We start from the raw sequence: 16734 nt of genomic DNA on the forward strand, positions 1-16734 counted from the left end.
TGCTCTTTGTCAAAAAGTCACACGGGATCTGTACTTCCGAGCACTGATGTTTCACATGCACATTAAGGACAGTGACAGTCCAAGGGTAGGCAGACGATGCCAATCTGCCGCCACATCTGGTAACATCTGCTGAATTGAGAGGGGAGGGGGAAGCTGTCACTATTTGTCGATGCAGACAGAGCTGAACCGGATCTGCTGAGACAGAAAATGAACACCTGGCACTGTTTATAGCTGGGACAATGGCATGCCAGATTCAGAGATGAGTAAAATGCATTGAAGAGGAGGTGCCCACTGGGCTAATAACCGTTCATTTCCAGCTGTCAGCCTTGATTGCTGTGATGATTTGTCATCCGCTGCTTGGTTTCAAACAGGAAGTTTGATGGCTGAATAAAGGGGGTACTGACTGCACTGGACATCATGGTGATAATTGTCAGGAAACTGCCCGTAAATGCAGATGATTTACATGAAAGCTTGACTATTGCAAGAGACAGCTCATGTCAACTTTAGACATGTCAGGGGCAACTGACTGAATGCTTTCTCATTCAGTGAGTGGCCACATTTGAACTTGCCAGTATGAGTGCCAGGAGCTTGTTTTTTTATGTTTTCTCCCACAGAAGCTGCCAGTTTTCATTTGACTTAAAACATGCTCTCGGGTTATAGATTTTCTTTTATACAATCCTGCTTTAGTTTCAAATCTCACTTTGTATCTCTGCTTCCTGCAGAAGCTGATACAGTTCTGGATGGTGAGTTTGTTGGAGGTCTCACTGGTGCCGGACAGGGTGGGGGGATCGCCGCTGTCTTTGAAGCAGCCCAAGTTCCCAGGCACTGTAAGAAGAAGAGAGGAGAGGAAAAAAACGATTAGTTACGCACAATAACTTCGATGCACTCTGTATCACATGCTGACTATTAGCGGTTCATGTACAAATGTCATAGCTGTGAGAGTGTTTTTTGTAATTTCGATCGTAGATCCAGGTTTCCCTCTGGATCCGCTGCAGGGTTCAGTCTAAATGGGTGTTGGAGTTTGAAGTATATCATTTTTTGATTATTTTGATTATCAGTGTCATCATGGGTGAGGTCAGTTTGCTGCTGAGCAATAACATGATGTAGATGTGACCAGATGTGGTATTTTCATTTTATTGAGAAACTTGACATCTCTACAGAAAGTCATGAAAAGGTCAGTGCATGACTTCATTCCTTCATTCAAAATGTGTCTTAAACACTACGAAGCGCATCATCCACATCTTCCTATAAGTTCAGACTTTGCTCTGTAAACCCCAGACACAGGACTTCTATGGTAACACACACTCCAGAAGTAATAAAGCCTCTGTTTCAGTGTTTTGGTGTGAACTGTCAACAGGCCAGCCAACAATTTGGCCTCTGAAGAGAAGAGAAGAAGAAGAGGAAAGAGATAATAGGGGATGAGGAGGCGATGGAGGGGACAAAGATGTTTGAGTCATAACGAGAGGAAGCTGGAATCTCGAAAATGTACCCTGTCAGATATGAGAGCAAGTTGCATCAGATTAGGGATGTAGCCTCTTCTACACATGTGTGTGCGTGTGGTGAGACAATGGGTTTTCTATATTTGATGTGCCAAGAATTCCTAGCTGGTATTTGACAGATGGCAACACCTTTGTTCTCCAATAAACACAGGATCAGTTTTCCATAAAATATTAACACATAAACTGTTTTTGGTTTTGAACTGCTACCGGAGACATACTTTGGTTGATGCAAGAAGCAGCTACATACTGTACAACTTCTGCATCACTTTTCATTTTACTTTTTTTATACCCTATTGGTTTTCAGCGTGTTGCCATCCATCGTATCAACATCTATTGAAAATGCTTGTTAGGTGAGACCAGGGGGAGGTATGACACAAATAGGCCAACAATCGCAGATGGATCCCAGACCAGACAGATAGGTGGAAAATGGATGTTGACACCTTTCTAGATCACATTGGAGTCAGATGAATCAGCCCGCCGTCCCTAATCCACTGTGTATTCATCAAATACTATGCAATCTCTCAAAATCCAGCGCGGTGATTAAACCCTCCAAAGCCTTTAAATTCAATGTAATAGCTCAGGAAGTGCCAACAAAGCTTCCAGCGGTCTACATCCCGCTTGTGATTTGTTTTTCATTGCGATTAAAACGGGCTTACTCCTGTTTCATTTCCATGTTCTGAGGTTAAACGAATTTGACACACAGAAGTAAATGCACAATCTGAAAGTAATTTTCACTGCAAGTATAAAAAAAAAAAAAAAATCAACCCCCAAAGCTCTTCACTCTAATTGGAATTGGTGTCATCTGACCTAAGGGTACAAAAGAGCTCATTAGAAGAAGACAGGAAAGACAAGAGCAAAGTCTGTGCCCAAAATAGTTGTCAATGCTGCTTTCAGATACAACATAAGGATGCAAAAATCAAAAGCATGTGACATTACAGTACATTCTTGTTCTTAATCGAGCATGTACAATTTCCATCTAGTGTCTTTAACTGCAAGTTAAATGAGGTACAACTCATCTTTAATACAGATTTCAAAGTGTGATTGATCTTCCTGCAGTCTTGCAGTCTTTTAAACTCAAAACGACTGGAAATTAAATCAGCGGAAAAACAGGTCAAGTCTGATATTTTAAGTTTGTACTGGCAGTATATTAGAATCATGAAAAGTAACAGTGTTGCAGCTACTGAATTTGGAACATACAGTAAAAAACTATGGTGAATTTCCCGGAGTAAGCCCACCACAGGGGGTTATTTTGCTTGATACCGATATAAATGCATATGCGATTCAGCAGAGAATTCAACAATGCAGTTTCCTCACATACTGATAAAAAAAAAATAGCAAGACATTTATTTGATCATAAGTTTGATATCACACAGCAGCATGTCTTATTTGTGAGTCTTACTTTGTGGATGCTGCAAAGTCTGACAACAAGCTGAGACTGCGGGGTGGTTTTGTCCCCTGACTCTGTATACCAACACTGTCCTAGAAAATGAATTACACCAGAGCTTTTCAGTTGTTGTGTGTGTCTTCTCTTCTCAAACACTTGCATGTTGAAAGCTGCCTGCTTGTCTCATGACAGCTAGTTCCACCGGTGAACATCTAGTCGTTGGCAGTAAAACGCTAGAGCCATTTTTTACAAGCCTGTCATGATTCAATTTTGGAATATATTCAGATTCTGCATAAGGAAAAAAAGAGGTATAGGAACATAGCACTCAACTCAGTTTTAATGTTTATAACATCGCTGTAGAGGGGCATCACTCACTGTCTTCGTGAACTGGAGTAACCTGTCCCCTCCCCATGATAAAGACCACACACGTGCGCTGTCTTTGGCATGCCACTTGTTCCCAATGTTAACTTTTTCGGCTGGCACGATACCTCGTCTACATGTACAACAGATGCCGCAGATTCTTTCTGTTTATGTAAGAATGAGGCACAAAGGCTTTTGGGGTAAAAGTGTGACATGTTTTAGACTCTACATAAATTATTGTCCACAAGAATGCCCACCACAGACTGGAAAAGTGAAGGAGTGGAGACGGGGGGGTGGGGGGGGGGGGGGGGGGGGGTGGGGGGGGGGGGGGGGGGAATGAAATGAAACAGACTGGGAGAGGAAAAGGCTGCTCCCTGCGTTTCACTCACGTTTGCTGACTGTAAAGTGACCAGCGAGCCTTTGGCTGCAGCCATGATTTGGTTCTGTTTTGAAACCGTGTTTGACAGATGATTCAACACTTCAAGACAACGCTCTGAGATTGCCTCAGACCAGCAACAAACCGTGTGCAATATTCCTTTTTTTTTTAGCCACAACGCTTCATAAATGGATTAATACGGGTGTTTGAATCATTTAGCAAGACTCCATGATGCATATTTGCAGAATTAAGGGCTGGATTATATGACAAGTTAAACTGCAAACATGACAGTAATGAGAATATTCTCTATACTTCACATTTTCTAGGGTGAGGCAGGACAGTGCTGTAACAGCATTTTTCTTTTTTATCCGTCGCTTAGCTATACACTGGATTAACCCTAGTGAAGTGTGCAGGAGGAGAGCCGAGAAGAGAAGAGAGATAAACACCTGGTTGGGAACCAACAACCCTCCCTCCAAGCAAGGCACGCAGGTACCACATCAATGGAGCCTTTGAAAAAGTGGAGGAGAAAATGCTACTGCGGGGCTCAACAGCCAGATTAAAGGCAGCAGTGCTCTTTTTTCACTTTGCTTTGACAAGAAGATTGCAGACTACAGTCAATTTATCTGTCTTTGTCCTTTTCTCGTCCCAGGGGCTGCGAAGCGCTGTCTGAAGAACAGCAGGTGGTGGGATCGTATCACATCAGAGGTTCGGAGGTTTGTATGGAACCGGAGACGGAGAGGGCCGCAGCCTCTGCACTGCACCTTCCGTACGAACACGGCGTTTATCAAAAAATAAATTGTGTGAAATTGTCCTTGCATGAAAAACGCCTGAGCGAAGCATTGTTCCTTTAAAAACATCTGCTTTGCAGACGCAACAAGTGCAAATGTCTCCACGTACAATAAAAGAAAAAAAAAAAAAACACACAAACACATTCAACACACTTCAAAGCTGTCGGTGGAATTCAGACTTTAACGAGCCAGAGGGGAGAAACGGAGGAAACACAAGGTGCATAAATGCTCCAGTCAGCCCAGACCAGACCTCTGAAAACCTCAGGAGATCACAGCAGGAGGGGGGGGAAGGGAGGGGAGGGAGGGAGGGGGGGGGACTCCCACAAAGTTTAAAAAAAGTGAAGAAAAAAAAAAAAAAGAAGACAGAGAGCTAAACAAAGCTCGACTGCAGCCATACCCATCACAACCTGGAAGCCTGCTGCCTTAGCTCAGAAAGGAGCGGCTAGTTAGTCTTCCCGCAATACAATGTGCTACGCAGACAGGAGGCATCGGGCAAAACAACAAAGTTCACGGGTGTCTGTCTAGCCAGGAACAGGAGACACCTCTTTCCACACAGCAGACACAACAACAGTGCCGACCCAAAACACATCAGAGAGAAAGAGAAAGGAACAACACAGAGGGATATAACAAACAAAACATCAAACATGTACGACAGGCTTTGGCAAGTGCAACTTGGCAGGGAGCGCATGCGAGCAGGTTGATGAGCCGGTGGGTGGATGGGGTGGGGGGGTGGGGGGGTGGGAGGGGGTCATGTCATCAAGTTATAAATTTCTATGACATCTGGAGTGTAAAGAAGATGAAGATATCTAGGGAAAAAAAAGGAGAAAGAGCTAAAGAATGGTTTTGTTTTTAATGGGATTGTGGGTGTCTCTCTCTCTCTCTCTCTTTTTTTTTTTTTTTTAAAATAGCTTTACTCTTAACAGCCAGACTCTGCTTGCCTGCATCCACCCAGTACAGTGTGCCAGATATGTTCACTTAAAAGATGAGGTAAGACAGAGAGAGAGAGAGAGAGAGAGAGAGAAAGAGAGAGAATATAAAGCCTTAAGGAACAATCAACCTTTAAAAGTCTCTGCTTTATAATCACTGTTGAAACACTGGAGGATTTCAGTACAAAACTATTTTCACAACCTGTCCTCTGTGTAATCTAGAGAAGCCAAGATGACACTGAAAAATGTATGTAAAAAGAGCCTGCAGCAACATGGAAAATACATTAAATAACGCACCAAAATCAGGTCTGGGTGCCGAACGTCTATACTTTTTTTGGCGCCTACCGCTGGCATGGAATTGTTCAAACTCCTCTTTACTTGTTCTTTGATCAGACAGTTTCTGATTTCAATTATAACTTCACCAATTTCAGATGATAGTTCTTCTGTTAAAAGACAAAAGGGAACATTGACATATTCCTCCAGCTAAGGTATCACAAAAAGTATCGTTTGGTTCCAGGACCACAACTCAGGTGGCTCCTGATATCAAACATTTTAAATAAAAAGCTGAAATAATATGTACAGAATATATGTTCTTGATGTTTTAAATATAGACACCTATACCATCACCTGAATCTATACATTTGAAACAGATGCATATATATCCAACATGAATTTATTTGGGCAGGTAAAAAAAAAAAATATTCCTTGTTCTCACGATGAAAAAAAAAAAACACTGAATGGCCTCTCACTTACTGCCTGAAGAATTCTGGATGTGGGAGCATGAAAGGTCAGTTTAAAGCACCCACACAGATCATAAATAACATCACCGCTGTGGCGTCACTGTGTAGGTGATGGCGTGGGCTTTCTATAATTAATGATTGTGGTCACGGTGAAATTTATGCCCATTTTCCAGAATGTCTTTGTCCTTTAAATTTGCAACTTAACATTTTATTTGCTGATTTGTTTGTCTTTTATATAAGCTGATTAATCTCCTATAAACAACATTCAGGCAGCTGAGAGACTCAACATGAGGTAACAGCTGAAGATGTTTGCAACAGGTGGGACGTTCTGTCAAAGTTGTGACATCAAGTAAAAAGGAAACCAGCCAAACTACAGCAGCTGTCTCCTCTTTTTTCACACTACATACAGTATATTCTGTATATATACTATATATTCTTCACCTCATTTTTATGCACAAATCACACCAATCATTCCCAAAGTGCTGTTATGCCGCTACGATGTCTCACCTTCTTCTTTCACTGTTTACATTTCTGTCTAATATCACATGCTCCGTCTTCTGGCAGTGTTTTGAATGCATAAACATTTAAATGTTTTTCTTTTTATGCCCCATTAGCCTTGAAGAAGTTTTTCAGACACACATTTCTTTCAAGTATTATTTTCCTACATTGAATTTGACATCTCAGAGATTTAGTTTTGATATCACTTAAGAATAAAATGAAAGTAAATTGCGCCTTGAAAGGAGGAAATCTCTGATAAGAATCTCTGATAACACCTTGTTAACATCGAATTACACTGTAACCGGAGACAAAAAAGTGATTAGTGCTTCCACGTTAGTAAAGGGATTGTTTAAGCAGTGAGGTCAAAAGAGGAGAAATGGGATTTTAAAGGCACATTCCTCAAGTGCTAAAAGGCTTGATACAAGTAATTTAAAACACAGGTATGTTGGAGCCTTCGAAACACTCCCACCAGCCCATTAATGCACCACCAGCAGGTTAACCATTCAACTCTGATGTACACACACACACACACACACACACACACACACATACGCACACGCGCACACATCTGGAACATACACTGCCTTCCCAGGAATGCTAAGTGCAACAAACCAAGGAAACAACACTTATCACAGTCGGTGTTTATGTGATTTTTTTTTTCCTCCCTCCATCCAGTTCTGTCTCTCTGCCGTTATTCCTCGCTCTGTCTCCCTTTCATTGTGTCTCTGCCCCATTTATTACTCCCTTTGTAGTACAGTATATTGAATACATAAACAAATACAGCTGCTGCATTTCATCAAGCCCATGATTAGTCTTGTCGACTGCACCGCAGCCTGGGAGAACACAGAAGAAACAGTGAAATATCCCACAAACTCCCCCAGGACGATCATTTCTGGAAACTCAGCATTGTTTGTAAGTAGGTGGGAGTTGCTATTATGTTTTTCTGTTGGGTTTATGCTTTGTTTTTCTATGGTGATCATAAATTCTCTCCCGCATGTAAATGGGAACAGCTTACAGTTAGACAATAAAGGACTTATTATTGGGCAGAACCAGAGAAGTATTTGTATGTGACTGACTGACTTTGCTAGTGAGATGTTCAAGACACGCTGCTGGGCTGAGTGAGTGTCAGTGAAAACCAGGTATTTGTGTGCATGTGTGCGTGAGAGGGAGACTCTGTATGTCAGTACGGTATGTGCATGTTTACTGTATCTGTACGTCCTCTTTTATCCCATTTAAATGATACGGCTGGCTGATTTTCTATATGTTCCTTATTGTAAACAAAGATCATGTACAGAGCCAAACCAACAACAAATTGATCTACTTAGAAGTATCGCGCGCGTATCCAAATCCTATATCTTATCCCTCTGTGCCGTAGACCTCTATTGTTGTCCAAAGACTATTAAATACACATCAATGAGCCACACTGTTGCATCGGGTGACATGTTCCTTGGCCCTGAAAAAATTTGGGAGGGATAGTTTGTTTGGAAATGGCTCCAAAGACAAATGACAGCGATGGCATTTTCAGTCTCCGGAGAGTATTTCAGTGTAAGGCTGAACTCAGTATGTGCGGGAACACGGTTCTGTTAACTTGTTGCGCAACATATCGCAACCTCTTGACTTTCTACTTAAGTTACTAGTCCAATATACTATGTAGTAGACTGAAAACATGTTTGCTGTTATTACTCTTTGGAGGCATTTCTACACAAACTACCGTGCCTACTCCTCTTTGGGGAGAAGGAACAGTCGCCCAATGCAACAGTGTGGCTCAGCGAGAGTGTTTTCAATAGTTTTTCTACAACAATGGAGGTCTACGGCACAGAGGAATAAGATATATCAGGCTTTGAATACACATATAATACTTGTAAACAGATCAATTCATTGTTGGTTTGGCTCTGCACATGAGATTTGTTGACAATAAGAAAAATATAGCAAATAACCAGCCTTACCCTTTAAACATTTCTGTATGTGTGTGTGTGTGTGTGTGTGTGCAGTGGAGGCTGTGTTACAACAAGATTGGGATGGAGGAGATCAATGCCCCAGCCCGGGGCCCTGGGAGAGTGACTAACCATCTAATTAGAGGGAAGAGGGAAGAGCCGGAGCTTTAAATAAATAATTAGTGCCTTCTCAGAGACCAGGCCGAACAATGCAGAGAAGAGATGAAAAATGGCCGCCACACTGCATCACTCTGCCTCACCTGACAAACCAAATAACCAATGTCCCGAGGAGTCCCAGGGGACCTGATACCCGGGCGACTGGGAGATGAAAAGATGAGCAGACACTTTGTGACCACCTCGGGGCATCAGATAAGCATGGCGGCGCACTTCCATTTATCATCATTCACTTCCAAAGAGATTGACTTCTCGTTTGTCTACCGCGGCACGTCGTCCTGGTTATCTGGATGTCGATGACAGTGAATAAGTCGCCACCAATGTGAAAAAGAAATTCCAAAAAAAAAGTCCAAATTCTGTCACGTTCCCTCACATGTGACATATGATATGATGTTTTTCTAATTCCAATTAGGAGATGTTGCACATAATTCATCCCAAGGCATTATCGATTAATCTGCTGAGTACTCTCTCGATTGATTGGTCTATAAAATGGAAGAAAATAGTGGGAAATGGACTCTATAATTTCCTAAAGTTTATCTAATCACATTCCTTCTTTTGTCCAACCAACAATACAAAACCTAACGATGTTTGAAAAGACTAATTGCTTGATCGACAATTTGTTTTATCCCGAACTGAGACACAACACTGGAAAGAGAGAGAAAAAGCATGGTTCCAGCCATTGTTTGAAACAATCTTTGTGTGTATGTACAACCAGACTTACAGCTGAAGGCACCATGAGTGGCCCCTACAAGCTGCAATTGCCATCACATCCCCCAGTATGAAAGTAATGAACAACATGCTGATTATTTTTTTTAGAGCTTTATCAGTCCTGGAACTAATCATATAACTTTTTCGTTTTGAGGATGGAGCAAGAGAAAAAGACATGTGGTCGTTAATCAAAGGGGCTTGTTAAAGGGGGGAATATTGATGTGCTCAGTAAATTTCGTGGCAAACATGCCCATTAGATTATTATAAACTATAAACTATGTCATGTGTGCAAAGTTGATATTTTGGCTTTGAGGGTAGTACAATACAGAAGTTAATGTAATGCTTAAGAAGAAATCAGACAGATTTATCTTCTGGGGGGCATAATTTCACAACAGTCTATAGATTTAGATTTGGACATTTCGATTTTTTGTGTCTTGTGGAGAATTTTTGGCCTATGAGACACTCGTCAGGTGGTCAGCAAAAACATTAGGATTCATCCTCTTTGGACTGTCATTATCCATAGTTAATTTAATGGAAAATATGGACAGTTGTTGCCAACATATCCGGTTTTGTACCACACTGTCACAGTCTTACTTTCCACGATTAAAAAGTATATCGACTATGCAAATTAATTTTAATCAAGTTTGGCTTAAATATGCAAAATGCACATGCACAGGGAAAAACTTGCTGAACAATATCCAATAACAAAATTACATTTATTGCACTTGTGCAGAGTCATGCTGGTCTACATTTGGCTATGAGCCCTCAAAATCGGTTGACCCACTATTCATCTCCTCCTCTTCCCCAAGACAAGAACTAAACAATGTCCATTTACTTCTTCTCATTAGCAAACATTCTACACAACCGGCTCTCCTCGTAATCAATACCTTTAATTCCCTAATGGCCCTAGCTGATTTAACCCCAGCTATGTTGAGAAAAGGAAGGAGCCAGAGAGAGAGGCTGGAAGATTAAATCTACGTGATGTTCTCTGGTTTGTTTTTGTGAGAGTCTCTACTTTCTGTCTGAGAGTTTCCTCACAGCACTGCAGGCAGGTATTTTTCCTGAGGGCAGGTATGGGTGGAGCCATGAGGAGGTCAGAGGTCAGAAGAAGATAACAATGCTCAAAGCTCCCCCTCCCTCTTCCCCAGGTAAGGACAGACCTAATGCAGGTGAAAGGGGACGCGTCAAACCGACAGACGTCAGTGCCTTAAAGTCTCCAAAATTTGCCTCTGCAGAACTCAAAATGTCAGTCTCAGTTGTGTACAGTCTTTGTATGTCTGTGTTTTTCACAGGCTCCTGATTTGCTGCTTTAAAGCTGTAGTCCCTAAACAACTTCAAAGCTTTCTTTCTGTGTCTTTGTGGATGCCGATTGAGTCTAATATTAGCAGGAAGTTTACTTCATCCCCATGTGGAGGCACACAGTCAGTGTGAGGCCAATGGCAAGAAAAAACAAGACAAAAAGTCCCATTGTATGAGGGTGCAGGATTTAAAATAGAACTCTAAATCTACTCTCACAACACCTGCTGTATTTTATACATGAAATTACTCTGAGGTTGGCATATTTTTTTTTATAAAAAATGTATATGAATTAATTTGGTTGGTAAAAAATATCATCTTGGTAGGTAAGTTTTTAAAGGTTGACGGCGGTGAGGCCAAAAAGATAATTTTGGACATTGATTGCATGCGCGTGTGCACACACATTATTTCTATCCTTCAGAGGCCCCTCTATTTACTTTGTTCATTGGATTATATGAAAGTGACTCTTTATGAATGTAGCTCTTTCAAGAAGAGCCACATGATAAGCCTCTTCTTTGTTGGCTCTGTCAGCACATCTGTTATAACTGTATGAATCTTTAAGCAGAAGAACAGGTCAACCATTTGCCTTTTTTAAGAACACATAGCCAAAACATAACCATCAACAACATGACTGACCTTTACTGTTAGTTCTTTAATTGTACTCTAACCTACAATAGCCTCTAAATGAATTGAGGAATGGTCAAAATGACCTCACTTCATAAAAATATCCTCTCTGTGAAATCTAAAAGAAGTCTAAATCTCAGAGCTGTTTTTACACTGTCAAAAGTACAGGAACAAACACAACAGACACACACACCCTTCTCCACACAGTGATGCCTGAACCTGCCTCAGTATGCTGGTTGCGAGGGTTGGTTGTGGTGAAAGCTGGTACAAGACCACCTAGGGGAACTATTCAGCCTCTGAAAACAATGGCAGAGAGTGAGATAAATACTGCAATAACAGAACCTGAAAGCATCTATGGTTCAGGCAACCACAACAGCCACGAGGCAAGGCTGTGGTACTTCAGTCTGGGATCCATTTCCAGACCACATGTCCAACATGTTCGACTTGTCTCGGCCTCTTGCTTATTTTGACTCAAGCTTGTTCAGTTGACTTTTCCTGCCTATCATAAAATCTTCAAAGATGCATCTTTTTACAACCTGATCCACATTTTTTTCATTTTCTTTACAACGCTGTTATTTAAGGAATAAGACATGTGTGTATTATATAATCCATGCATTGTTGGACGCACCTACTGTAGCTGGTGCAGAGAAAGGTACACTTTGTCTTCTTTAAGAGGCTTTACTTTTTACATGCTTATTGACGGTTTTGGTGACGGGTTTAATCTGGTCCTGACTTGGCTTGACACCACTTGGACCTGTTCTTGTCTCAAACCGCACTATGTCTGGCCCTGGAACTGATTTGGACTCAGCTTAACTTGTATCATTTTAAGTCCTTTACTAAGCATAAATGCCAAGAATTCAATGGCTCTGGGTGTCACTTCAGTCAGGGCCCTTCTGGCTGTTCCTATTGTATTCTCTACACCTTTATTTGCTGGATTTGATCTAATTGTGATCTGTTTTTTGTTTTTCCTGTCTAAAGCACTTTGTAATGCTGTTTTAAAAAGTACTGCATAAATAAAGTTATTATCATTAAGTAGTCACAGTTTCTCCTGAGGGGGACGTGAATGTCTGAACCAAATTTCACGGTACTCCCTCCAATAGTTGTTGAGACATTTCACTGGACCTCTGCCTGCTGGTAGAGCTAGAGGAAAAGTCAGGGGATTACCAAAAGTCATTAGGATTCATCATCTGGGGACCATGAATGTTTGACCAGGAATGTTTGCACCAAATTTCATGGCAATTTATCCAATAGTTGTGGAGACATTTGGCTAAAAATCAAAAATGTCAACCTCATGGTGGCGCCAGAGGAAAATCTATGAATATATCATATCATAGAAATAAAAAAAGAATCCATAAATTAACTGATAAAGAAAATAATCAATAATCACAGCCCTATTTTGATTACAGCACTTCTACTACGTTTGTTTCGAAGTGGAGATCTTTTTTAACCGTAAGGAAGTGGAGTTCTTTTATTGCAGAAAACAGTAAATTTAACAGCTTGTATTTGAGAAGAAAAGACAGACATTTACAACAATGGAGGCAGACTTCAAAAAAGACTTGTGTGAAACCCTGTAAAACCCTGGCCTGGACAGCTCAGTTTCATCCCAAAACACTGAACAAGAGCAGCTTAGTCGTTCTTGGACACAGATCTCTGGTCAGATTCATTCATGACTCGCTGGAGGTTGACTCAGGTGTCCTACAACTTCAAAGTGCCATTTAGCAGCTTCATAAATCACCCTTAATGAAGGCAATATCTCATCACTGCATATTTTCCTCAGCGTTCAGTAATAAAATCTTGGGCCAAACACATAACTACTTTGTTTTAATGTCTTCAAGGTGTGGCTGGTTAGCTTGCCAGACGGATGGATGTAGTGCCTCTGGTATTGAGACTATTGTTTGACGGTGACAGACAAGGTTAATCAGACATTGCCTCGATTGTTCAGATAGATGAAAGTATGACCTACTGTAAGTGAGGAATTCAAGTCATATGTCAAGTTGGTTAAAAGTTGAAGTGCAAACACAGTGACAGGTCTATAACAAAGGACTATCTTAAAATATCACAAAAGTAGTGTACAGGACTTGTGACGTACAGAGTCTCATTACCCAACACAGCAGGTATGTCACCAACAATAATACTGTGTTAAATAAGAAGATACTGTAAACATATGGTATCATATTGATAAAAAAAATAGATAATTTAACAGCAATAAACTGGATGAAAGTACTGTCAACAAACATAACTCAATGGACTAGACTGGATAAGACTAAAACAGGTATACACAATGGAATGCATGACGGCACATTTACAAATGAAAATGGACATATTTCTACAAAGATGGACTCCTCCTACTTGGGACTATGAATGCTTAAAAAGGATATGTATTGAGGTTTACTCTTGTTTGTAAATACCTGTCAACTCTGCTCAATGTCAAGAATTGTTGGAAAAATTAAGTTTGAGAAAAAAAAAAGAAGAAAAGGTGGATAAACGTCAATGTGGATTTAACGCTTACTGTGCTGTAAACTATCCCTTTAGGACTGTACTGAAACAGGGGAAAACCTCATAGCTGCTCCACATTTCTCCATTGCAAGAAAACACAGTGGCACAACAAGTTTTTCTTGTGCTGTTGAGAGATGAGTTCCCAACGTGCAGATCAAACCGTCTTTGTCTTGGCAAACGCTGTAGGACTTAACCCTGACAGTTTCACTCTGTGTCAATCAAATTCAGCCGGGGCATATCGTCAAGTAAATGCATGTCAGCTTAAAGGAGCCAACAAAAAACAAAATGTCCTGCCAGTATGAAACATTATAAGAAAGGAAGTTTTTTAAAAGGATAGACGGTCAACAGGATCCATCACATTTTCACTGGTCAAATCAGTCAAATGTTTTCTAATTATAGAGCTGATCCTCTTGTTAACAAGTGTTTTGACATCTACAGATACCACAGTATCACAACACTGACACATACAGAGCTATGAAAATAAATTTTAAATTTGTAAGGTTTTACTAACACTTAACAAAATTACTTTACGGACTGGATTGTCTTTAAAATCCCAAACAAATCCTTTGTCATCACATTAATCAGTAATGCAAATGGACATATAACCAAAACCAAATGTTCAAGACCTTCCAGGAACCGTCTGACTGTGTCTGTGTAAAACTAAAAACTCCTGTAATAATGGATTGAGCTGTCAGCTATAGTTTGTATCTGGTGAACCTACTGGTTTGGCCAGAGGCTCCACTGGTAAATTCCTCACACCTCATTAGAATGTGCATTCTTTGTAAGACAACAATAAGCCTTTTCTGCCCTACACATTGAAGCCTGACATTATGTTTTACACAAATGCATCAGTACTGAACTAGCCTATAGAGAAAACTGAACTTAACAATAAATATAAATGTTTGTTACAACACAGCTCAAGTTAATCGGTTCAACGTAGGGGAATGCATCCTTTAGAAGTTTTAGTTTTTAGGCTGGTCTGCTACACAGGAACTGGATTTCAATAAATAACAATCATGACAAGGCTATGCTTAGCTGAGCATTTAGTGGCCTGGAAATGAGAAGGACCCGGGACAACGTGCACCGTGGAAATGTCAATTTGTACAGTAGACGATGTGCCTTGACAGCATGCCTTTTTGAAATGCTTAGATAATTCCACCGCATGATAACTGCTGCCATGAGGGATTACTAGGATCAACAAATGTCGTGACCTACACTGTAATCCACACTGTCAGACTATGTGTTTCTGGCCTCATGTGACCTGCCTGGCAGTTTGCGCTCCACCAGGGTGTGTCACCCTCACCAGGGTGGCATGACCCTAGATGACAGGGAACCCAGCTGGATAACAGACTGACCGTTGGCAGGCTCCAGGTGCCTCAGCAAGTGGCCACCAACTACCAACCACGCAACATCAAACATAAGCAAAAAAAGTAGACAAAACGAGGGCACAGACAAAACAAAAAGCCAGACAAAATGAAAACAAAGACCACTGTTGCCCTTTCTCTGGCACACCACAGTGTTTTTCAGCCTTTCTTTGCCAGCCGCATGTGAGAACACTGACACTGAGAGAGCATCAGCATTCTCTCACTTGGCAGCTTGAAAGCTTTCAAGCGCAGCAGATTGAGAACAGGCACCGCCAGAAGGTGAGGCACCCTGTGGCGATTGTGGTTTCACAATAGATGAGACAGAGCATTCGTGTCTGAAAGGTCCCTCATATCCCTGCAGGGAGAAACCGTCTCTACTGAACAGGCATGTTTTCAAGACACTGGATGCTTGGCTCACAGCAAGCTTCATCTCTTTTTCTTACATTACAGGGTTCTGCATAACTCTTAATGCCCTAAAAGAAAGAGAAATGTTCCTGTAAGACAGGATTTGATACAGGCGAAGCTCTCAGCCATTAGAAATGGGCCACATGTCGCAAGGATGGGTTACACGCTGTGCAGTCCTGGATCCTAGACAAAAACAAGGCTGAACCAGCACATGGCAAACCCATCTGGAACAAAAGCTGGCCTAATTTTACCAAAGATAAGGGACAAGCCTGGCTCCAAACAGAGACGGTGTGGGCTGCTCTCCTCTTTCCTCTGAAACCACAAAGGTTTGGGATATCGGCCGGGAAATGCTGAGTTAAATTGACAGTTGTCTGAAATAGGTCAGTCAAAAGACTAATGGTATACACACAAGCTCCTATACACATGAAATCATTCACACATGCAAAAAACGTCATGGATAAATACATGGATACACACAAGCCATCCAGCCAACAGCCATTATCAGATGGGTTAATGGGTCCTGGGCTATTCAAACAGCAGCCTTTAGTCAAAAATCTACTCAGACAGTATAATGGTGGGATGGCTATAGGGGGCGGAGGGGGGTTCTCGAGACCTAGCGGTACAGTGTACCTACTACGATGAAAAGTCACAAGAAAGTCTGTTCCCTGTTCCCCAATCACTAGTGTCCACCTCAAGTGCACATTAACCTCAAACTACAGTGAAGAAGTGAATATATCAAACTAAATGACTAAGGCATCCATTGGTACCAACCACGTCATGCTAGCTTGTTAGGAAGGGGGCTAAATAATGCTCCAAAGTTAGGCAAAATTTTGACAAGGAAAAACTGGCATGGCCATTTTCAAAAAGATCCCTTGACCTCTCAACTCAAGATATCTGAATGAAAATGTGTTCTGTGGGTATCCATGAGACTCCCCTTCACAGACATGCCCACTTTATGCTAATGCCATGCAGTTTTTGACAAAAATTATGCAGTTTTTCGCATGCGGTACAAATGTGTTATTTTCACCTATTCTAAAAATGGTGTATTTGAATATTTCTGCAACTGCAGTCCCTAAACAGTCTTGGAATTGCATAAATTGGGTATGACTGGAAAGCTGAGACTCTTGAGGATTCAATGAGTCCATTATTCATTGCCCATTTA

The 16734-nt window shown here is 41.2% G+C and overlaps 1 protein-coding gene across 2 annotated transcripts in view; it reads right to left on the reverse strand.

Annotated features, from left to right (window-relative positions):
* Positions 1-16734, reverse strand: part of kremen1 (kringle containing transmembrane protein 1) — a 60784-nt gene that overhangs the window by 9967 nt on the left and 34083 nt on the right. For both annotated transcript variants that reach the window (XM_044330662.1, XM_044330652.1), the window contains exon 4: positions 701-825. In XM_044330662.1, coding sequence (XP_044186597.1) covers positions 701-825 — 125 coding nt within the window. The remainder of the gene's footprint in view (positions 1-700; positions 826-16734) is intronic.

The sequence above is a fragment of the Thunnus albacares genome, chromosome 2, assembly GCF_914725855.1.
Source record: "Thunnus albacares chromosome 2, fThuAlb1.1, whole genome shotgun sequence".
NCBI lineage: Eukaryota > Metazoa > Chordata > Actinopteri > Scombriformes > Scombridae > Thunnus > Thunnus albacares.